At 40.1% G+C, this 24742-nt stretch overlaps 2 protein-coding genes and 1 long non-coding RNA gene across 10 annotated transcripts in view; 1 reads left to right on the top strand and 2 right to left on the bottom strand.

Annotated features, from left to right (window-relative positions):
• FBH1 (F-box DNA helicase 1) overlaps window positions 1–21420 on the top strand; it is a 49137-nt gene extending 27717 nt beyond the window's left edge. For 6 of the 8 annotated variants that reach the window (XM_072147449.1, XM_072147446.1, XM_072147444.1 and 3 more), the window contains 7 exons: window positions 6034–6155; window positions 10485–10560; window positions 12600–12794; window positions 15077–15199; window positions 17534–17642; window positions 18899–19031; window positions 21064–21420. In XM_072147449.1, coding sequence (XP_072003550.1) covers window positions 6034–6155; window positions 10485–10560; window positions 12600–12794; window positions 15077–15199; window positions 17534–17642; window positions 18899–19031; window positions 21064–21234 — 929 coding nt within the window. In that variant the 3' untranslated portion in view covers window positions 21235–21420. The remainder of the gene's footprint in view (window positions 1–6033; window positions 6156–10484; window positions 10561–12599; window positions 12795–15076; window positions 15200–17533; window positions 17643–18898; window positions 19032–21063) is intronic. The other 2 variants (XM_072147451.1, XM_072147445.1) reach the window with 1 other exon arrangement.
• Window positions 1–24742, bottom strand: part of ANKRD16 (ankyrin repeat domain 16) — a 92379-nt gene that overhangs the window by 66432 nt on the left and 1205 nt on the right. The window lies entirely within an intron of this gene.
• Window positions 224–24536, bottom strand: LOC140127129 (uncharacterized). Its single transcript, XR_011854959.1, has 3 exons — window positions 24379–24536; window positions 14107–14210; window positions 224–622 (listed from the first exon to the last, which is right to left on the bottom strand). It is a non-coding gene; the product is annotated as an uncharacterized lncRNA (long non-coding RNA).

The raw sequence follows: 24742 nt of genomic DNA, 5'->3' as shown, positions 1-24742 counted from the left end.
TATGTTTTTAAACTGCCCAGTTCTTTTGCATGCAGTAATGGTCAAAAGTCTTGAGAATTACACAAATATTATATTTTCACATGATCTGTTGCCCTCTGGTTTTTTATGTGTGTTTGTCAGATGTTTTTATCACATACAGAAATACAAGTGCAATTATGTTATGAGTAACAAAAGCTTTTATTGACAGTTAGAATGAGTTAATGCAGCAAGTCAATATTTGCAGTGTTGGTTGACCCTTCTTCTTCAGGACCTCTGCAATTCTCCCTGGCAGCTCTCAATCAACTTCTGGACCAAATCCTGACTGATAGCAGTCCATTCTTGTACAATCAGTGCTTGCATTTTGTCACAATTTGTTGATTTTTGTTTGTCTACCCATCTCTTGATGATTGACCACAAGTTCTCAATGGGATAAAGATCTGAGGAGTTTCCAGGCCATTGACCCAAAATCTCTATTCTGACATTCTGGTACCATTATTTATTTATGGATGTGTTTTTAGGCAAGACTGAGAGAGCAGATTCCCTTGGCTGAGAAGCAACCCGACACATGAATGGTTGCAGGATGCTTTACAGTTGGCATGAGACAAGACTGGTGGTATCGCTCACCTTGTCTTCTCTGAACAAGCTGTTAATTATAAAAATTAATAAAAAGTGATCAAAAGGTCGCACAGTCCCGAAAATTATAGCAATGAAAACACCATCAAAATTTGCAAAAAATGACACTATCCGTACACTATCCGTGTGGTTTTTCACCATTTTCACTGCATTTGGAATTTTTTTCCCGCTTCCCAGTACACGCCATGGAATATTAAATACCGTCACTATGAAGTGCAATTTGTTACTCAGAGAATAAGCCATAACACAGCTCTTTATGTGGAAAAATAAAAAAAGTTATAGATTTTTGAAGTTGGTGAGTGAAAAATGGAAGTGAAAAAACTAAAAAAGGCCAAGTCATTAAGGGGTTAAAACCCTTAAATTAATTTCTTTGTAGTTGAAAAGTCTAAGATGGAGACTATAAAATCCACAATAAATTAGCTTTTTTTTTCAGGTTGCTACATGGAGTCTATAGATTTATCAGACGTGTATTAACATGTTCCCATTCATTTTTCTTTTCAGAAATACTGAAGTGGCAGTGTTCTTAAAGGGTACATTAAAGGGGTATTCCGGGAATATGAACATCTGACACAAAAACCCATGATGATTTAAATAAATGAGCACAACAATAATCAATGTCATTAGTCACAAAACTGAGCTTAAATAGTTTGATTTTATGATTTACAAAATGTATTGCCTCTCTAAAGTAGGTGGAGTTATCACAAAGATGGCCGCCACTGAAAACTAAAAGTCCCAAGATCCTTTAGTTCTCAGTAACTCCTCCTCCCTCTTATGCTCTTCTCCCAGTGATGATGTTAAAGATTTTCTTGCTCTGTTACCATAGTAATGATGTGTAACTGCCATCACCACAACACTGGCCATACTGGATGCACTGAAACCAACCAACTACAGCCAAACATAGTGGTGATCACATGACCTGTCCAGGCAGGTGCAGGACATGTGATGTGGACATGTGACCAGCGGCCATCTTCTGTCCTGTGTATGCTCTGCAACGGACCGCGCGGAGAAAATTAATGGACTGATTAAAGGGCCAGTAGCATTTTAATTCTTCATTACAGTCTATGTCATGAGCATTTTCTGCTAAGGGGAGCAAAATTTTAAATAACAACTAATTACACATTAGCTTATATTTTGAGTGCCCATTTGTATATGAATTATACTGATTCCTGGAATACCCCTTTAACACACATAGTTCAGAGCCATGCCTTTTGGACTTGCAATCGCTCCAAGAGTATTTACAAAATTAATAGCTGAAATGGCATCTTTCATACGGTTACAGGGTTTGTTTGTTTGTTTATCTAGATGATTTTTTGTTGGTAGGGGGTTCTAAAGAATTAGTGTTATCCCAATTACTGAGGGTTCGGAAGATTCTACATCAATTGGGCTGGTTAGTGAATTTAAAAAAAGTCATCTCTTGTGCCTTCCCAGTCAAAAATATTTTTAGGCATTAGGTTTGGACTCTTTCCTGAGGAAGAAAGGATTTCTGCTGGGCAAAGTACAGAAGGTTCAGGGTGATGGTGGTTAATCTACTAAATAAAGATCTTCCCTCTATATGTAATGTAATGTCAGTACTGGGCCTCTTTGTATCAGCTATCCCGGCAGTACCATGGGTACAACTCCATTCGCGACAGCTTCAGCTTAATATGCTGGATGGTAATAAAGATAATCTAGGTAAAAGATTTTTTTGCCTGAAGTGAAAATCTATGTAGGGGTCTAGCCTCGAAGCGGGAGGACCCTATTTTCCTTACCACTGATGCTAGCTCAAGGGGTTGGGGCGCTCACGTCAATAACCAGGTGTTTCTGGGGGCATGGCCTAACTCCATGGCAATTAGATCCTCAAACTTTATAGAGATAGCAGCAGTGCAAGAAGCCTTCGAAGGCAGCCCTTCATGGTCTATCTACGACAGATGTAAAAATCATCTCGGATAATGCCACTACAGTAGCATACCTTACTCATCAGGGAGGTACTAAAAGTCCAGAATTGATGTTTTTAACTTTCAGCATCTTCTGCCTAGCAGAGAGACTTCTGAACTCCATATCAGCAGTTCATATAAGAGGGCCGTAAAACTGTTCCTAAGTCTTACCAAGCTGAAGCAGGGAGAATGGTGCCTCAACAGAGATTTTTTTTTTTTTAAATAACAAGGCTATGGGGAAATCCACAAGTGGATTTGTTTGCTTCCCGACTCAACACTCAAGTCAGGGTTCTGCTCCCTAAATCAGCAAGATGGGCCTTGGGCTCTGAATGCACTTTCAATTCGGTGGAATTTTCAGCTGACATGTCTTTCCCCCACTAATACTGCTACCCAGAGTGTTGAGGAAAATGAGGTGAGATCTTAATAGCTCCATTCTGGCCGAGGAGGGCGTGGTTCTCAGTCCTCAAAGAACTATCAATAGAAGACCCTTGGATCCTCCCAATATTCCGAAGCTCCTTTAACAGTGACCAGCCTTTCATCCATCGAACAGCAGGCTTCATCTGACAGCTTGGCTCTTAAGAGGTAAATATGGACTAAAAAAGGTTTTTCAGAGCAAGTCATTGAAACCCTACAGAGGAGAATTATAAATATGGGACATGAACAAGCAATTCATTATAATACCCTGATTTTTTGCATGGTATTGGCACTGTCAGCCTATGCTGATGCATAGGCCGACTCCCTGCTGTAAGGTCCTGTCTGCGACAGAACCTTATAGGCATTTACTATGAACAGCCCTAGGGTCAGACCCCCAGGTTTGCCATAGCAACAAACGGCCTCATCATTTAAAGGAGTTTTCAGAGCTCACTCCGACCGCAGGTGTTACAAGGGGATGTCAGTGGTAGATTACACTGTGCTTCACAATGCAAAAAAGTGGTATTTTAGAAATTGTGCGCTACAGTGTTAAATATCACAAAAAAAGGCCTAAAAGCGTCCTTACTAAGAACCATTGGTCAGAAAAGTTGAAACAAAATCAAATATCTTTATTTCTATGTATTAAAAACGGTTTGTGAAAATACCACTGCACACAAAAAATTTAAAATCTACAGTAAGTAGAGCCAGAAGTATAGGATTTTCTATTAAAGTTATCTGAATGTGTATGAAGTGTTGTGTGAGATGCTAGTTTATTGTTCAATTGTAATTTTATTTCCGGGAGTTGATAGAGTGCTGATATTATTATTTAATACAATGTATCCCTTCACTGTATTTAATTAGCATCATCCAATGTATCCCTTCACTATAGATAGGGTGAGCAGCAATACATGGTTTAAGCTCTAGATGTCACTGGTGAATGGTTACTCGCAATTGTCAGAATTGATACAAAGTGACTGTCTTCACTCGTTGTGTTAATCAGATGCTTGTACCACTGTAACCATTCCACATGTATACATCACAGATTAGATTCACAGCGGGATATGTTCCAGCACTTATTTCTTGCCCATTCACAATTGTATTGCTCTGCCCAAACTCACATATGTATCTCACACACTTTCTTTTCTTTTATTGGTCTATCATTCAGTTTAGCTGGCTCTCTAACTGCTGAATAAAATATAAGAGCCGGGGCTAAGTGTGTTAAACACAGTGAATAACCCTTATTATATTTTAATAGATCGGACAATTTGGGACACGGAGATAACTAACATGTTTGATTTTTATTGTTTGTTTATATCAGTTCTTGGGAAAGGGTGGTGATTTGAATTTTTAGTTTTTGGGGTTTTTATTTTACTAATTTTCAGACCCCCTAGGGCAGTGGTGGCGAACCTATGGCACAGGTGCCAGAGGCGGCACCCGGAGCCCTTTCTGTGGGCACCCAGGCTATCACCCAAGCATGAAGTTCACCTGACAGAACTCAAAGAATCTTCCTACAGAATCTTCCTACAATGATAGGGGAATTTACCCTCCTCCTTTCAACTGTGTTGGTGTCTTTAGGAGGCTGAACGATTGAAAGTTGTCAAAGAACAAGGAGAAATAAGTTTCTGTGCTGGCACTTTGCAATAAATAAGTGGCTTTTGGTTAACATTTGGGCACTCAGGCTCTAAAAGGTTCGCCATCACTGCCCTAGGGTACGTTAACCCTAGGTTGTCTGATCCTACCATATACTGCCATACTACTGTATGGCAGTATATGAGGATTTTCGTCATCATTCATTACAATGTGCAAATCACACATTGTAATGAATAGGTTAAAACAAGACAGCCTCTGCTTTAACTCTGGAGTTACTCTCCATCTCATTTGACAGTGCTCTGCCTCCCCTTCTCCCCTGGTTTTCCCACCCCCTACATCCCTCCTACACTATACCCCCCCCCCCCATGCTTTCCTCTTACCCTCGTTCTCGCTATTGCCTCATTCTTAGTTAACTGTAGATTTAACTTTTCCCCTTCTACCTCTTAGAGCCCTAAATGTGCCCTTGTGGCCAATGGGGCCTGATACCTTTGTCACCCGTTTTTCTGCCTGGACTCAATAGAAAAAAAAAACAAGACAACCTCGGATTTCTGTAAGACCCGAGGCTTTCATGGCAACCAATCACCACACCCCAGTCACTTCACAGGGGGCGGCAATGGAATCCAAGATGGCAGCGCCAAGGCCACACCAGGATTTAAATGCCTCCCGCGGCATTTAGATGTTTTAACACACGCACGACCACTGGTGTTACCGATGGGTGTTTATTGCAATATGCAGCAAACGCCCACCTTGTATGAAGAGGGCTCAGCCAGCCCTCTCCATGCACCCACAGTTGGCATATGATGTAATAGTACGTCACATGTCGGTAACGGGTTAACATACAAGGCTCCCTGAGGCGTTCGTAGCCTGAATGCCCCATGGTAATTAGCATAACTTTTATAACTCCTTAAGTCCTGAGGAACGAGCTTCTTATTAGGACACATCTACCAACAGTAAACTCATGGTAGATGTCCTTTAAAGGGGTTGTCCACTTTCGACAAATAATTGATATTGTTTGTGTAAGGAATAGTTATACAATTTTCCAATATACTTTCTGTATCGATTTCTCACAGTTTTCTAGATTTCTGCTTCCTGTCCTGCAATAGTATGCTTCTATATTTACTTCTGCTGGATAGAAATCTGTACATAGCCATGTGATGTCACACAGGTGTATGGCTTGTTGGCATCACAGAGAGTAATTAGAGCTGTGTGATATTACAAGTTGTAGACCTGTGTGACATCACATGACCATGGACAGATCTCTATTCACTGGAAGTAAACATAAGAACTTCCTATAGAATGACAACAAGCAGAGTTCCAGAAAACCATCAAGATTTAATACAGAAAGTACATTGAAAAATTGTATAACTCTTCCTTACACAAATCGTCTAAATTATTTGCTGAAAGTGGGCAATTCCTCTAACTATTTCTCCACTATTTTACACAGTTAAGACTCCAGCATGTCACTAATCAATTGTTTTGCAGGTTTTATATTGTTTGTGTATTACAGGGACTGTTCGTCAGCACTTCCAAACGAAGGTAGCCATCTTATCTAGAACCAATGCATGTGTCTTTGACCAGGCTGTGAGCGTCACTGATAGAGAAAATCCCTCAGTGATTCACATAATAGGGGTAAGCAGTAAGATCTCATTCCAAATAAATTTTAACACTGTCAACTTCTGTGAATTACTGGTCTTCTTGTGTTTTGTTTTTTTGGTACATCCTTCTTTTATGCCAAATTGACATTTTTAACCCCATAGCGCAATAAGACGTTGTTGTACTTTGCAACAGTATCATCCTGGAGTACATATGGTTTTTATCACTTTTTATTGTATTTTTTGTGGCATTAAATACTGTATATACTTGAGTATAAGCCGAGTCTTTCAGTAGAATTTTTGTGCTGAAAATTCCCCACTCAGCTTATACTCGGGTATATGAAAAAAATAAACTCAGTACTCACCATTCAATCGGCCCGGGCATCGATTATCATGTTCATGGCAGGTCCGCGACTGCTCCCTGGGTAGCGCCTCTTCTCTCTTCATGCCGGGGCCAGGTCCACGACAGTTCTGTGTGCACGGCCTTGCCGCCGCACTCTGATGTCAGCAGCGGCCCCTATGTACCACATGCATAGGCTGACACTGTGCCTTAAAGATGGCATCAGAGACAATTGGCGCCCCCTGAAGACGGCGAGCGGGAGGCGGTCATTGGGGAAAGACCCCCCCCCCCCAAAAGGAAGTAGTATGGCAGTATATTATAGGATCGTACAGAAAACCGAGGGTTTAAAGTACCCTAGGGAGTCTGAAAAATAGTAAAAAAGATTTTTTTAAAAGTTAAAAAAAAAGCCTAAAAACTCAAATCACCCCCATTTCCCTAGAACTGATATAAATATAACAGTAACTGTAAATATCATAAACACATTAGGTATCCACGCGTCCGAAAATGCCCGATCAAAATATAATAACGTTTTTTCACTGCGTTTAACCCCGTAGCGGAAAATGGAGCCCACTCTTTTGCCATTTAAAAAAAATTAAAGATTCTATAAAAAGTGATCAAAAGGTCTTACAGTCCTAAAAATGATAACATTGTAAACGTCATCAAAAGCCGCAAAAACGACACCTCCCAAAGCTCTGTACACCAAAGTATAAAAAAGTTATTAGTGCCAGAAGATGGCAAAATCCTCCAAAATTTTTTTGTTCCGGAGGTTTTAATTTTTGTAAATCTATGAAAACATTACAAAACCTACACAAATTTGGTATCCCTGTAATCGTACCGACAGTAAAATCCAAGCCAACAAGAATACGGCACAAATGTGGTTTTTTTTTTACCAATTTCACTGCATTTGGAATTTTTTTCCCACTTCCCAGTACACGGCATGGAATATTATATACCACCATTTTGAAGTGTCATTTGTTAAGCAGAAAATAACACAACCGCTTTGTACATGGAAAAGTAAAAAAGTTATAGATATTTGAATGTGGGGAGGGAAAAATGAAAACGCAAAAGCAAAAAAGGGCTGCGTCGGGAAGGGGTTAAAAGGGCAAAAAACGGGACGCGTGTCATTACCCTTACGCATAGACCCATGCTGAGACTAAGGGTGATGCCACACGTGGCGTTTTTAGTCCGTTTAAAAACGGCATTTTTAACCCCTTAAGGATGCAGGGTATTTTCGCTCATTTCTCGCTTTCCATCTTCAAAAATCCATAACTATTTTTCTGTGTACAGAGCTGTTTGAGGGCTTATTTTGTGCGTAACAAATCCGTGTACTGGGAAGCAGGAAAAAAATTGAAATTTTTTTTAAAAGTGTGTGTGTGTCACGTTCTTGTGGGCTCAGTTTTTACGACTTTCACTCGGCGCTCCAAATAACAACTCTACTTTATTCTTTTGTTCGGTACGATCGCGGTGATACCAAATTTATACAAGTTTTATTGTGTTTTAATACATTTTAAAAAATTAAACGAATGTGCATAAAATAACTTTTTCGGCCCAAGGGTTAGGATACTGTGTTCTTGGGCAGTTTTTGGACCATTTTTATTGGGACTCAAATGTTTGTACACTCACCGGCCACTTTATTAGGTACACCTGTCCAACTGCTCGTTAACACTTAATTTCTAATCAGCCAATCACATGGCGGCAACTCAGTGCATTTAGGCATGTAGACATGGTCAAGACAATCTCCTGCAGTTCAAACCAGTATGGGGAAGAAAGGTGATTTGAGTGCCTTTGAACGTGGCATAGTTGTTGGTGCCAGAAGGGCTGGTCTGAGTATTTCAGAAACTGCTGATCTACTGGGATTTTCACGCACAACCATCTCTAGGGTTTACAGAGAATGGTCCGACAAAGAAAAAACATCCAGTGAGCGGCAGTTCTGTGGGCGGAAATGCCTTGTTGATGCCAGAGGTCAGAGGAGAATGGGCAGACTTGTTCGAGCTGATAGAAAGGCAACAGTGACTCAAATCGCCACCCGTTACAACCAAGGTAGGCAGAAGAGCATCTCTAAATGCACAGTACGTCGAACTTTGAGGCAGATGGTCTACAGCAGCATAAGACCACACCGGGTGCCACTCCTTTCAGCTAAGAACAGGAAACTGAGGCTACAATTTGCACAAGCTCATCAAAATTGGACAGTAGAAGATTGGAAAAACGTTGCCTGGTCTGATGAGTCTCGATTTCTGCTGCGACATTCGGATGGTAGGGTCAGAATTTGGCGTCAACAACATGAAAGCATGGATCCATCTTGCCTTGTATCAACGGTTCAGGCTGGTGGTGGTGGTGTCATGGTGTAGGGAATATTTTCTTGGCACTCTTTGGGCCCCTTGGTACCAATTGAGCATCGTTGCAACGCCACAGCCTACCTGAGTATTGTTGCTGACCATGTCCATCCCTTTATGACCACAATGTACCCAACATCTGATGGCTACTTTCAGCAGGATAATGCGCCATGTCATAAAGCTGGAATCATCTCAGACTGGTTTCTTGAACATGACAATGAATTCACTGTACTCAAATGGCCTCCACAGTCACCAGATCTCAATCCAATAGAGCATCTTTGGGATGTGGTGGAACGGGAGATTCGCATCATGGATGTGCAGCCGACAAATCTGCGGCAACTGTGTGATGCCATCATGTCAATATGGACCAAAATCTCTGAGGAATGCTTCCAGCACCTTGTTGAATCTATGCCACGAAGAATTGAGGTAGTTGTTAAGGCAAAAGGGGGTCCAACCCGTTACTAGCATGGTGTACCTAATAAAGTGGCCGGTGAGTGTAGAAGTGGTTACGACAGAGGGGGCGCGCACTGAGTATTGACTGTGCAGCTATCTCCATCCACTGAAAGCCAGCAGGACACAGGAATGAACGCTTTCAACTAGATACCACAGCCACTACAGGCAGTCCCCGGGTTACGTACAAGATAGGGTCCGGAGGTTTGTTCTTAAGTTGAATTTGTATGCAAGTCAAAACTGTATATTTTATAATTGTAGATCCAGACAAAAAAAAATAAAAAATTTGGCACCAGTGACATTTGGAGTTTAAGCATTTTTTGCTGTAATGGGACCAAGGATTATCAATAAAGCTTCATTACAGACACCTTGTTGAATCTATGCCACGAAGAATTGAGGCAGTTCTGAAGGCAAAAGGGGGTCCAACCCGTTACTAGCATGGTGTACCTAATAAAGTGGCCGGTGAGTGTATGTTTACCATGTGTTTGACTGGTTTTAATCCGTTTAACACTGGCCTATACTTCTAGAAATTAAGATAAATAGGTTCAAACCAGCCAAACACATGGTAAACATTTAAAAACTAATATGTTTTCGGTCCATTTAAAAAACAGTCCAAGAATGCACTGTGTGACATCACCCTAAGGCTGGTGTCACACGTTCCGCTTTGTCTGCGTTTGAAAACGCAAACGTAGACAAAGCCGCACCCACCGGGGTGGGCCGCAGCCCGATCACATCGGAGTTTCTATGGAAACGCCTGCGATCGGGAAAGAGCCGCCAGTGTTTTGCATAAAATGAACGCAAAACACCGGCGGTTTGCAAAAGCAGACAAAGCCGCACCCACCGGGGCGGGCCGTAGCCCGATCGCATCGGCGTTTGTATGGAAGCGTTACGTGTGGCACCAGGCTAAAAGTGGTCTAAAACCTTCAGTAAATGTGGCACACAGCATTTCAGATGCAAATGACTCCAGTTTTCAGTGATAGATAGATTGATATATTGGCTTGTTGCCAATTGCAAATGTTTTAGTAGAAATGCATCTGCATTCAGGCAAAGCCCCTTTCTGCAGCATTTGAATTGCATTTCATAATGTAATTCAAACGCTAGGTGTGAACGACAGCCTCCTCTTTTGGTTAATTCTAACACTTATATCACTATGCTGGAAGGTTATATGTTATGTTTTAATGTATACATGTTTAAGGACACCCCTTAAATCATTAAATAATGTTACTTTTTATTTCTGTTTCAGGGACCAGAGAACTTTGGACTGAGCAAAATTCATGATATTTGGGTATTACTTCAACCAGAATCTGAGAGACTGAGACGTAAGTGTTGAGGATAGATCATTAGTAGTTATGACTGATGACTTTCTGTAATGATTCCATGTTTGCCGAGTTTCGGTTTCTTGAGTATAAAAAGATTAAAAATGTTACTAAACATTCCACAAAATTGCATAAATGAATAGTGCAGGCGATAACAGTAAATTGTAGCAGTGGCAGGTATGCGGCTGTCTACATAACTTCATCTTTGAGGCTGCGTTCACACCTGGTGTTTACATTGCTTTTGGAACCAAACAGATGAGGAGAGCAGATCTGTCTAATTACCTTGTTTTACCATTCGAGTTTACAAAGCACAATGTTACAAAAATTTGTTTGCAACACTACTTGTTTACAAAAAGTAAATGTTAACAGCAATATAATTGGGAAAATATCCTCTGCTCAGCTGTTGTTCTGCATTTCAAAAGACAATGTAAATGCCGATGTAAACGCATGTTCACTGCAGGAGATTGAAGGAGCAAGAAAAAGAAAAAGTTGTTTTGTCCCTGGGAATCATTCCTCAAAGTATTTTGCCTCCCTGTCCTCATTTAGTACCTTTTGTGGCCCATGGCAACTATGGTTTCCAGCTCTCAAAAAAACTACAATTAGCAAAATGGAGGCGCAGGACTTGCCTCCTGTGACCTCATCACAAGCAAGTGCTGCTGACCAATCACACCATATCTATCTATCCCATATATATCTCATACCTGTCTATCCCTTCAGCACAGCACATGAGGGGACAGCTTGAAGACTTGGAGAGTCTCTCTCACCTGCCATTTCCTGCTGAGGAGTGTGAAGTGATGGGGGAGGGGGGACGGTGTTCGATCTGCAGTTTCTGTCTGTGTGGGCAGACAGACAAAAATTTGACAAAATTTTAAGGTAGCATGCAAAAAAAGTTATGGCCAATAAACCGTCGTTTATGAAAACTTGATAAAAATGCCTGGTCACTAGATCCCTTTTCAGGGCGCGTCACTAAGGGGTTAAGGATGTATGAAGATGGCCTACAGACTGGGACCTCTTCATACATGGTGGTTGTTGGCTGCTCTATGCAGCAAACACCTACCGCTTACACTTGCGATCGGTGCTGGCACCAATTGTGAGTGTTAACCATTTACCTGCTGCTGGAGGCACATCTAGGATGGGAACGTCCCACCCTGTGATGTCATGGGAGAGCGACAATCCATTCCCATGGCAGCCTGAAGTCTGTGCGAGACCCCAGGACCTGTCACTCGTCAGGATCTGTATACTCTGGCACACTGTGGTAGATCCATAGCCAATTCTCCATATGCTGCAATACTGTATTATTGCAGTACATGGTAGGAATGATAAGTAGTTTTAAAAGGTAGTTCTTAAAAGTAGTTCAAATCAGCCCCCCTTTCTCGAGATCTGATATAAAAATCAACAAACATTTTATAAATGCTAGGTTTTTACCATGTCCCAAAAGTCCTGAAAAAATAGTGTCCACATATCAGAATCACCACATTTTACAACTTTATAAATTTTATAAAAAGTGTTCGAACAGTCCTTCAGTCCCCAAAATGTTAGCGATCATCACGTCCTGTAAAAAGTGGTACCTTACACAGGTCTGTACATCCAAGTATGGAAATGTTATTGGTGCCAGAATAGGGCAAAATAAAGGGTTTAAAATTTAAAAATGTATTAAAGCATAATATAACCTATATAAATTTTGTATTGCTTCAAACATACTGACCCAAGCAATAAAGTAGAGGCTTCATTTGGAGCGTACAATAAAGGCCCAAAAAACTGTGTCCACAAGGAATCGTTGGAATGAAATAGGAAATGCTGTCACTAGGAAGCACAATTTGTTAGGAAGAAAACAAGCCCTTGTGCAGCTCTGAAACGGAAAAATGTAAATGTTTTGGATTTTTAAAGACTGGGGGAGAAAAATTCAAACCCAAAAAACCAAAATGACGTGGTCATCATTGGGGTCATTTATTTTTTGTGAAGACCTTTAATGCAGTATCTAGTTTATGTCTTATAATGTCTATTCTATGTTTTTACAGTTATTTTTTTCCTCTTTCCAATAGGAAAATTAGATATTAAAGATCGATTTATAGCAACATGGAAAAATAAAGGGTTTTCAGCATTAAAAACATATGCAGTAAGTGCTGAAGACAGAGAGCTGGAAGCCAAAATAGCTGTTGTTGAAAAATACAATCACAGAATACCAGAGCTAGTGAAGAAAATACAAATGTGTCATACAGCTGAAACAGCAAATGCAGGTATGAGCCTTGGAGCTAGACTTTGACATGCAGAAAATAACATATAAGAGTTTGTTGGGTCCAAAAAAGGCCTCTCCCTGAGGTTTCAGTTATGCTCTTTTGTTACAGAAGAACATAACAAACAATAAAGGGGTTTTCCCATGAACGAAAATTCTCACATTTCCATCCCCTAGTGATGTTAACACAACATATATCATTTTAACCCTTTACTTTACAATGTTTCTCAGTGTTATTGCTGCTTTGGTTCCTATCACTCTTCTGGTTCCTCAGTGTAAAATCCCAGGGTGTGGGTAGGGCCTCTCTAAGCGTACACATTACTGTATTATCCATCTAGTTCTGTGGGGTGACAATGTGGTTACATTATCAGGGTACAAGGTGTATATGCACTTTCATCTGGCTTCTGACATTCTACTAACACACTGACACAGAGAGAGATGAGACAGATATGAGATGCCTATTACACAGAGGCTGATGGACCATTACACTGTTACACTCTGGGCTCTGCTACATCTCACAGATATGTGCCTACTTCCCCCGGATCACTTGTCTCCTTGTAGTTTGCAGCCTCGCACTCTCCTGGCAAGATGTGATCAGTGAGTGTCTCTGAGCTCCGTGCAGGGGGCGTGGCTACAGCCACACCGCATAAACAGACAAATCTCATCTGCACAATCTCATCCAAGATGGCGGCCGACCCAAAGTCAAAAGTTACTGGGTCGTGTCTAGGGGCAACTAAAATTGTGTACAGCAGGACTGATAGAGACCGGTTGGACTGATATCTGTGAAATGCTGCATTTTTTGTTAATAACAGTGAATTAGAGTGTGTTAATTTGTGCTGATTACATATAAGAAACTTGTCTTCATGGGAATACCCCTTTAAATACTGAAGGGGATTTCAAAGTCTTTGGTTTACCCTAGCATATTTAGATTGCTCAGTTTTGAGTGTCAAGATTTTATTGAAAAGTTTTGTTCCATATTTTCCTTCCAGGCTTTGTCTCCGCTCTCTGGGTTTCTAGCACGGTTTAAATATGAGACACCCATTTTAGTTTTGTCATATTTTGGTTCAACTAGGGCTATAGAGAAAATAGAAAAAAATGTAAACTCAGAAGAAGGGTCATAACTAGTGTTAAGAGGACCCGAACCACAAAGTTAGGGTTGGTGCAAAACTTTGCCAGTTCAGGTCCCCAGGTTTGGCTCAACTTCCCCCTGCAGTCAACACCTGGGATTGGGGCTGGCACCGTTCACGGGCATTAATTCCTTAGTTGCCGCGGCATTTAATTGACCTTATCCCAGCTAGGAATATTGTGTCTCATACCTGGAATTCGCATGGGCACATTTCCACACAAGGATACCACACTTCGGCTCCTTCTCCTTCAGAAGTAGGATGGATATTCAGTTACTCTAGATCATTTCATTCACCTGCATAGAGAAGCATAGGATACTCTTCTATAGTTGCTAGGGGAAAAAAACTGAAAAACATTGGCCTTTGTTGAAATCGAAGCAAAGGCCAGCCCAAGAGGGTGAGGTGCAATACAGTAGCATTGTAGAATATGGTAGGAACGATCGGACCATCTAGGGTTAATGTACCCTAGAGAGTCTAAGAAATAGTGAAAAAAAAAAGTAAAAAAAATGTAAAAAAGTAATAAAATATTTTTTTTAAAAAAAACACCTTTCCCTAGAACTGATATAAAACATAATAAACCGTAAAAATCACAAACATAATGGGTATCACCGCGTCCCAAAATGCCCAATCTATCAAAATATAAAAACGGTTATTGCCGGCGGTGACGTCCAATACGGGAAATGGCGCCCAAATGTCAGAAACGCTACTTTTACACCTTTTTACATGACATAAAAAATGTAATAAAAAGTGAACAACATGTCGCACAGTCCTCAAAATGGTAGCAATGAAAACGTCGGGTCAATGAAAGTTATTTTTTATTTTTCAAACACATTCGTTTAATTTTTGAAAATGTATTAAAACGTAATAAAACCTATATAAATTTGGTATCACCGTGATCGCACCGAACCAAAGAATGAAGTAGAGGTGTTATTTTTGAGCGCAGAGGAAGCTAGATGGAAGGAGAAAGAAGGTAAAACCTTACTAGCTGTGCAGATAGCTAAATCGAGTAAATTGGAATATTACAGGTAGTTATTTTTTTCTTAGTGCAGAGTTAGGCAACAGTTTTTATAAAGTACAAAGATACAAAAAGATATATTCTTCTTGTGCATGACAACCTTTTTATGTTTCGTGTTAACACGGCGCTACTCAAATTCTCTTACAGATTACATTTTAGGAACGGTACATAAAGCTAAAGGAATGGAGTTTGATACTGTGGAAGTTACAGATGACTTTATAAAAGTTCCCTTTGCCAGACACAACTTAGAAAGGCTTCAAATCTCATTGGGTGAGTAAGAATCCTACTTAATGCTAAGATCTTCTACCTGCTATTTACTTTTCTCTATGCTGAGATCAATTAAATAACAACCTCAGGAACGGTATGGAATATCTTTTTCTAGAATATTTTCTTTTATGTGAATTCTCACCCATCTCACACAAAGTAACCTCCTCTGCTCATTTTCACATTACTTTGGTATTTTTTGGTTTGAACTGGCAAAATATGATTCCTCAGAGTCAAAGTTCTCATTAATCTATTATGATGCAAACCTTTATTAACACATAATAAAAGACATGTTACAAATGGATGATACCAGTATAGCACGTCTGGATCATGCCCTTCTGTAGTGGGTATCTATCACTGCATGCCCACAGTGAATTCAGAGATGTTGAAAGGATAGATAGAGAGGGATATATTACTATTGCATCACTATTTGGGACCCAGACCTTCTACTCATAGGTGTGCATTGGTATTGATACATGACCAAATTTCTGGACACGTCACAGGGTTTGGGCATTGCACAATGCACCATGTCAGCAACGTCGGTTGTCCTGTCAGACTAGTCCCCACCTACTGTACATATGCACAATGGCGAAAGGAAGCTAATTACACCAGTAAAGGTGAGGATGATGCACCCAACATCTCTATATAGACAAATTAAGTACAGGCGGTCCCCTACTTAACACTCGACTTAGGGAGGGGGGGGCAGATGGTTTTGTTATGCTATAATGTTATGATATTGTTTTAGAAGCTCTTAATTGTATGGAGCTTTTATATGATATTATTATATTATGGATATTTGTTGCTCCTTTTTGTATGTTATATATGTAATCGAGCATTCAGTAAAATAAATTTTAAAAAAAGGATAAAAAAAATACTACAAGCAGGTAGACACTATTTAAACTTTAAAAAACAAAACAAAACAAAAAAAAACACTTGACTTACATACGACCCCTAGTTACAAACGGACAACTGGATATTGGTAATTTACTGTACTTTAGTCCTAGGCTATAATAAACAGCTGTAACAGTTATCACAGGTGTCTACAATGAAGCTTTATTGTCAATCCTGATTCTTATGACAACCCAAAATTTTTAAAATCCAATTGTCACAGAGACCTAAAAAGTTCTGGATGGGATTACAATGATAAAATATACAGTTCCGACTTACATACAAATTCAACTTAAGAACAAACCTACAGACCCTATCTTGTATGTAACCCGGGGTTACATACAAGATAGGGTCCGTAGGTTTGTTCTTAAGTTGAATTTGTATGGAAGTCGAAACTGTATATTTTATAATGGTAGATCCAGACAAAAATGTTTTTTTTTTGCCCCAGTGACAATTGGAGTTTCCAATTTTTTTGCTGTAATGGGACCATGGATTATTAATAAAGCTTCATTACAGACACCTTACAGCTGATAATTGCAGTCTGGGACTATACTAAAGCATCTAGAGAGCTTCACCAGAGGTCACAGTGGGCAGAGAGGTCTGTCTTTAACTATGGGTCATCTGTAAGTCGGGTGTCCTTAAGTAGGGGAGCGCCTGTATAGGAATTAAACGTAGAATTAGATTATCTTTTTATAGTTCGTAGGGGAGTGTAAAATGCTTTTGGATTTACGCAGCAAAACTTTTAGAATGGCACTCTTTTTTTGCTGCTTTATTAGATTTTACATAAGCTAAAGAGCACAGAAACTGTGCTGTTATGTGAGACGACTAATGGCTACATTCACGCGACCGTGGGCCGGATTGCAACCAAACACACGGGCAGTTGTAAAACAGTGGAGGGGGGAGCGCTCCTCACCCTTCCCCTCTCCATAGAAAACATAGGGGCCATGGCTCCAATCCACCAAAAGATAGGGCTGCAGGTCACGGTGCTCGCATCGGGACTAGGTGCCATAGATCTCTATTGTGACCATAATCTGTTGCAGCCAGATTACAGCCACAATAATGGTCGTGTGCATGCATGTTGCGGATTTCTGTATGTAGAGCACATTTACTGGTACATATTTAACTTGCAATAGATTATGTTGAGATACTTGTACTGAAAGTAGTTGATAGAGGAGTTCTTAGTTTATTTTACCCCGCTGAACCTCTCTATGGCAGTTATTAATTGCTGAATGTAGACCCCACCCTGCTCTATTTCTGAATATTGGAAATTGTCTCTTAGATGTATATACATGTGTTTTTCTATTTAGGTGCCTATCTGCATGTTAGTTATAGTGACAGTGTTCTACTCTTTGTTGCCAGGCAAGCATACCATTTTTTAATTGTTAAATATATTCTTTTTCTCGCGCTGGTATTTCTTAATTTGTTTTTCCGTTTCCATGCTAATTTCTACAGCTTCAGTAGCAGATGAATGGAATTTGCTGTATGTGGCAGTAACCCGTGCCAAGAAACACCTCATCATGACAAAGTCGGTAGAGAATATCTTGACCTTAGCTGGAGTAAGTATAATTATTGAAGGATATCCATTTACTGAAAGATCTGGACAAGAAGTACACCTATATTGGGGCATGTATCGTGCCTTTTATGGGCTGCATTCTCTCCTTTTATCGTGGGCAAATGTGTAAATTATAGCTAAATGAACAATGACAAGATTTGAAAAAATTCTACATCGAACCTTCCCTTTGTTTTGATTTCTATAAAATGCCTTGAATAAAGGAGTACAGTTTGTAAAGAACTGTGAATCAAGATTCCTACAGAGAACAATGGCTACAAGATGGTTTTATAAAACTATTAATTCATGGAGTGTACTTGGTTTTCTGTACTTTTCATTGACTGTGTGTGTATATAAAATATATATAAAACTATTGAATACACTCCTACAATGTAATTTGTGCACGGTAAAAAAAGCACTAAAATATTCATGTCCAAACTAAAGGTGCGGAATAGAAATAAAAACTAGTGTAAGGGTAAACTTTGGTACAGAGGTTCCCGTTCTGATTATATAGAAGTGCATTTTTTTTAATATAAATCTTATTAAAGTCTGTGTCCTATTTTCAGATCTTAAAATAAAATGATAATTCTGCATGATTTCCTATGCTGTCTGTCCACTAATAAAGCCATTGTGAGATCTGTATTCACATGATATGTTAGGATTACGGCTTTAACTTAAAAACATGTTCTTTTGGGAGCCATTCACTTCATTGTTCACATTATAAGGAGGAGAAATATGACATGCCAGCACTGCTGATAAACGGGCTGCAAGTGGCTCCATGAATCATTTTTTTTCTCTGAACTGTACAAGGGTCCACAGGCCAAGCATGTTCATATGCAGCAGGCATTTTAGCTGACCACTTAAAAAGTTATCACTGATGCTCTGGTCATTACATTGACAAAGCTCATTAGATTCCAAGAAAATGTCAATAAATTATGTTCAAGACCGCTTCTTTTACTAGAACAATACCTCCTTTGCCTTAAAGGACATCCTGTCCTCACCTAACTGCCCATTACTTTGTTCAGGGGAAGACACTGTTTTTCAATATCTCAGGGACTGCCCTATTACTCCAAAATCCGCTTTATAAAAATATGTTAATGAGTCTGAGCGACTATTGGCTCCACAGAGTTGTAATTTATTCATGCCCCCACAATCAATATTACCCCATCACTGGTGACGTCACCTGCCGGACGTCCGAACCACCCAGGGACCGCCTGTATATTGTTTGGTTTTTAAGAGTTTGGTAACCCGTTAATGTCTTCTTTGTAGGAGTATTCTCTACAAGCAGAGCTGACAAGTCAGATGTTGAAAGATGGACCAGTACTGTGCGCTTTACCACATTGCAGGAATTCCATTCCAGAACAGTCAGTCTTGACTATGAGAAAGCTGCCAATCACTTATGTAAGGATTTTTATCATCTAAATTATTTGCAGTTGCTGCATTCATGTTATGTTAGGACATGTACTTCTCTAGGTCACTATTGGTGATGTCACATAAATTGCTCAAACAAGCTTCCATATCACCACAACTGGCTTCAACTATGGATAAGATGGTGGCAGGTTGCAGAGTAGAAGGATTAAAAATTCTTTCTATTCCTGTTCTCAGTTACCTTGCGTTAGTTAGGGTTTGCTTTCTATGGTAAATTATGTGACCTGCCTTGTCTTTGTTGATGGTGGATGTGCCTTACATGGTCATTATTGGCAGCAACTTCATATAACTGTGGTTTACAGTCACAGGGCAAGATGAGATGGTTTCAGAGCAGTGATAATGGGGCAGATTTACTTACCCGGTCCATTCACGATCCAGCGGCGCGTTCTCTGCGCTGGATACGGGTCCGGCCGGGATTTATTAAGGCAGTTCCTTCGACGTCCACCAGGTGCGCTGCGCTGAAGTTCCCCGGAACGCACTGGAATACACCGAGCCAGGCTGAGTGAAGGTAATTGCAAGCTCCGCCACACATTTTTTGTTTTAAATGCGGCGGTTTTTCCAAATCCGTTGGGTTTTCGTTCGGCCACGCCTCCCCCCCCCCCCATTTTCGTCGCATGCATGCCGGACCGATGCGCCACAATCCGATCGCGTGCGCCAAAATCCCGGGGCAATTCAGGGGAAAACGGCGCAACTCGGAAATATTCAGGTAACACGTCGGGAAAACACGAATCGGGCCCTTAGTAAATGACCCCCAGTTTCTCTGTTCCCCCAATAAGTAGGGTCTCTGAAACATGATAATATGGCCTCAAGTGCTAGCAGTCATGGCCTTTCTGCTGACCTGGGGTAATCCTGCAAGGGATTGTCCTCAAATGCTACAGATACAATAAAGTACAAAGACCTATCAAGAAAAAAGCCAAAATTCTACGGTTTAAATTTACAAAAATTTTATGGAACATTCATTAAAAATGTACACGGGACCAGACATTATACAGAAATACCAGCTTGTGCTGGAGGGATAACAATCATCTGGGGGACATGGATATGGTCTAGTATATACACCAATAATTAGTAATTATTAACAGGCTGCCAGAAAACAATATAAAAGTTTACAAACATCATATAATACACAGGGTGGAAGTTGTTTATGACTATACGATGTCTGGCTGCATATTAAGTGGAGCTACCCTGTATATATCACCAATTTGTCAATATAAATAAACAGTATGAAGCAGTAACTACCTGGCATCAGAATTAACACGTCCTCCCAGATGACTGCACCCCGACGCGCGTTTCGGCACGCTGCCTTTGTCAAGGCATAAACAACTTCCATCCTGTGTATTACTGTATATGACATTTGTAAGCTTTTATCTTGTTTTCTTGCAGCCTGTTAATAATTACTAATTATTGGTATATATACTAGACCATATCCACGTCCCCCATATGTTTATGTTATCCCTCCCGCACAAGCTGGTATTTCTGTATGATGTCTGTTCTCGTGTACAATTTTAATAAGTGCTCCAATAAAATTTATATAAGAATTCTGGCTTTTTCTTGACAAGTCTTTGTTATCTATGCCAGTAATGGATAAAACAGTCCGAGATATCAGACCACTGAGTTACTACTAGTTTCCTCATATTTATAGGTGTTCTGGTAGTGTTAAAGCTACAATAAAGTGACCTGAGAAAATTAAAAGGGTGTGAGGGTTATGGGGATGATAAATTCACTAATTTTTTTGTGTAGTGTGTGCAGGAATTTTTTTTTAAATACATTAACTTGCAATTTAGTGTTTAGGTCTAATATTTGCATAATTAACTGGAGCAATTGCAGACACCCTGGGTGAAAGTTAACCGTTTATTACCGCAGTGACTCTTACTGCCTTATTTCTGTATATTTAAAAGTACATATTAATGCAGTCCTGATGCATAAAAGGTTAGGGTAGTATTTACAATTGCTGGGTTTGTTTTTTTTAATAATGGGTATAAATCTATATTTTTTTTCTGTACAGAGTGACAAAAGTGAAGATAAAGGAGGATACATCTGCCATGCTTGTGCACTGCAGTGGGTCGGTCCCATAACACAACTGATGATCTCTCGTGAGGTTTTGACTACCATGGATGTTAAACTTGAGAACATCGTTCTTCCCAGGCACTATGCAGCGCTTGTGCAAAATATCTAGAGGAATCATCTCTACCAGCAAATATATACCTTCACATCTAATGAGAAATGTTTTTATGTCTGTCATCATGTTTAATGCAACTGAAGACTTGCAAAAATTATGTGGATAGCCATTAAAATTCTATATTTTTTTATATATAATGACTATTAAAACATGTAACAGTTGTGTAATTCACAACCTACCTTTTTCTAATACTTGCTTATTTTGTTTATCATGTTTTTTTTCTTCTACTTACTTTTTTGTTTATCCTCTATCCAGTTCATGTCATACAGCTTATCAGGTTTGTACTGCATCACAATTTTTTCTCCTTTGGTGAGGACATTTACTTGCAGTGTATGGGAGGTGCCATGGGAAGCAGAAAGTCTCCACAGTATGCCAACCTATTCATGGCCAAACTAGAGATGGGGTTTCTAACAACCTGCACCACTAAACCTCATACTTCCTCTATATTGATGACCTGTTTATTATCTGGTCAGGATCTGAGGATGAACTGTTATCTTTCCACAGAAGTTTTAACAAATTCCATCCTACCAAAAAACTCCCTGGGCTACTCTAAATCTAAGGTACATTTCCTGGACACAACCATATACATTAATGACAACAGCATACAAACTACAATTTATCAAAAACCTACAGGTCGTCCAGCGTACCTAAAGTGGAACAGTTTTCATCCAAAACATATCAAGAATTCTATTGTCTACAGCCAAGCTCTGAGATACATCTGGATCTGCTCAGAGTGTGAGGATAGAGAACAACACCTTCTATCACTAAGAGCATTCTTACAACAGGGGTATCACCCCCTGGTTATAGATAGACAGATCCACAGAGCTACAAGGATCCCAAGGAGCAGCCTGCTGGAATACCAACAGAAAGAGGACAAGTGCAGAGTACCCCTGGTAGTCATGTACAACCCCCAAATGAAGATTTTAAAGAAAATTGAAGCAAATCTCCAAGCCATTCTTCATAAGGACAACAGGCTAAAGGACACATTCCCGGACCTTCCCCTCCTGGCCTACAAACAGCCACCAAACATGAGGAATCTCCTGGTAAGAAGTGCCCTCTCACCACCAACACAGACGGGCACTTTTCCCTGCCACAACAAAAGATGCAAGACTTGTGCTCATGTTCTATCATCAAGCACAGTCCACGTCCCCAACACACAACAGGAGTATAAAATCCCAGGCACATTCTCCTGTAGATCCGCCGATGTTGTGTACATGATACTGTGCATGAGGTGTCCCAAACATAATATATACATTGGGGAGACTCAACAAAAACTTCAGAGCAGGATGAATTCTCACAGACACAACATAAGTGAGGGGATGGACACACCTGTGGGAAAACACTTTTCTAGTCCAGGCCACAGTGAGAAGGATTTGAAGGTCCTAATACTGAATGGAGACTTTAAGGATAATAGAGAAAGGAAAACCTGGGAGTTCAAACTGATGATGACTTTCCAGTCACTGACACAGGGCCTTAACTCCTTCCCGTATGGCGCACGCCGGGTCCCGGTGCATGGAGAGGGCTCGCAGGCCGAGCCCACTCCATAGCCGGTAAGTCTTTGCTGCATATTGCAGCAGAGGCTTACCGGTACCACCCGCGGCTTCAAAGAGATGGGCGACGCCATCTTGTCACGGGGAGCGGCGATCCGTCGCCATGGTAGCCTCGGGTGTTCCGAATACCCGAGGCTACTTCGTTTTAACCCATGCATTGCAGCGTGCTAATTGCACATTGTAATGTATGGGGAGTAAAATCCACATATACTGCCATACAGTAGTATGGCAGTATATGATAGGATGAATCAGACTACCTAGGGTTAGAGTACCCTAGGGAGTCTGAAAAATAGTAAAAGTAAAAATAAAAAAAAAGTTAAAAAAAAGAAAATTATAATAAAAAAGCCTAAAAATTCAAATCACCCCCCTTTCCCTAGAACTGACATAAATATAAATAAACAGTTAAAATCATAAACACATTAGGTATCGCCGCGTCCCAAAATGCCTGATCTATCAAAATATAATAACATTTTTTCACTGCGTTTAACCCCGTAACGGAAAATAGCATCCAAAGTCGAAAATGGCATTTTTTTTGCCATTTTGAAAAATATTTAAAAATTAATAAAAAGTGATCAAAATGTCGCACAGTCCCAAAAATTATAGCAATGAAAACGCCATCAAAATTCGCAAAAAATGACACTACCCACAGCTCCGTACAGGAGGTTTTAATTTTTTTAAATGTATGAAAACATAAAACCTATACAAATTTTGTATCCACGTGATAGTACCAACCCAAAGTATAAAGTAGACATGTCATTTGGGAGTGAAAGCTGTAAAATCCAAGCCCACAAGAAAACGTTGCAAATGTGGTTTTTCACCATTTTCACTGCATTTGGAATTTTTTTCCCGCTTCCCAGTACACGCCATGGAATATTAAATACCGTCACTATGAAGTGCAATTTGTTACGCAGAAAATAAGCCATAACATAGCTCTTTATGTGGAAAAATAAAAAAGTTATAGATTTTTGAAGTTGGTGAGTGAAAAATGGAAGTGAAAAAACTAAAAAAGGCCAAGTCGTTAAGGGGTTAATATTGCACCTGGGTTTATGGCCCATTACATGGACTCGCTTCAATCCCCACAAGAGACTAACTCCAGACCCCTGCCATCCTAGTCCCCCCCCCCTCTCCCTGTGTAGCATAACCTCCAGCATATTTACTAATTATCTTATTGTAAGATTCCTAAAATGTTGTGTTTTTCTCTTAGTGCGTCATTTGTATCCATGCCTGATGAAGGGGCCTGTGTGCCCTGAAAGCTTGAACCAAATTTAATTTTTCTGGTTAACCGATAAAGGTATCATTCCTTTTTTCACTTTTGTAGTTTTTATGCAAAAGTATTTACATCAGATTTTTCCAGGCTAACACGATACTACACACAGCAATGAGGAGATAACAAGTGTTCTTGGAAATTTGAGCCACATAAGAAACTGTTAAGGACAGCAAATTAAGGTTACAATTACATATTAAAGCGAACCTGTCACCAGGAATGTAATATTTAGCTGGTGATAGTTTCCAATAGCCTATGCTACTTTTAGAAATGAATGTCAGCATTCTGAATAATTTCAGTAGTTTATAATAGTTATTTTTACATTACCTGGCTCCCTGGCAGCAGTGTGTGGTGGGTCCTGGACGGAGAGGCAGCAGAAGCCTTTGTCAGTCTCCCCTCCTCCACAATTATCCAACTCCCTCTCCACACTTCCTGTCATGTGCATTGAGAAGGTAGTAGAGGGAGGGGGAATGCATGAGGAGACCTAGGCACATACAGGCTGGACATTTGTCCAGGTCACGTAGCATACACACAAAACCTTTCCAAGGAAATCAGTAAGTCATTTGGTTTATGTCCAAATAGCTGCTGTTAAATAGATTCCTGAACTCTTGCTCACAGTGCAGGGCAGAAGCTCACTGAAGATGGCTGCACTCATAATTATGTACTGAATACACATATAAAATCTTTTTTA

Source organism: Engystomops pustulosus, chromosome 4 (assembly GCF_040894005.1).
Source record: "Engystomops pustulosus chromosome 4, aEngPut4.maternal, whole genome shotgun sequence".
Classification (NCBI taxonomy): domain Eukaryota; kingdom Metazoa; phylum Chordata; class Amphibia; order Anura; family Leptodactylidae; genus Engystomops; species Engystomops pustulosus.
Note: the sequence above shows the minus strand (reverse complement) of the source record. Positions and strands in the feature narration are given on the sequence as shown.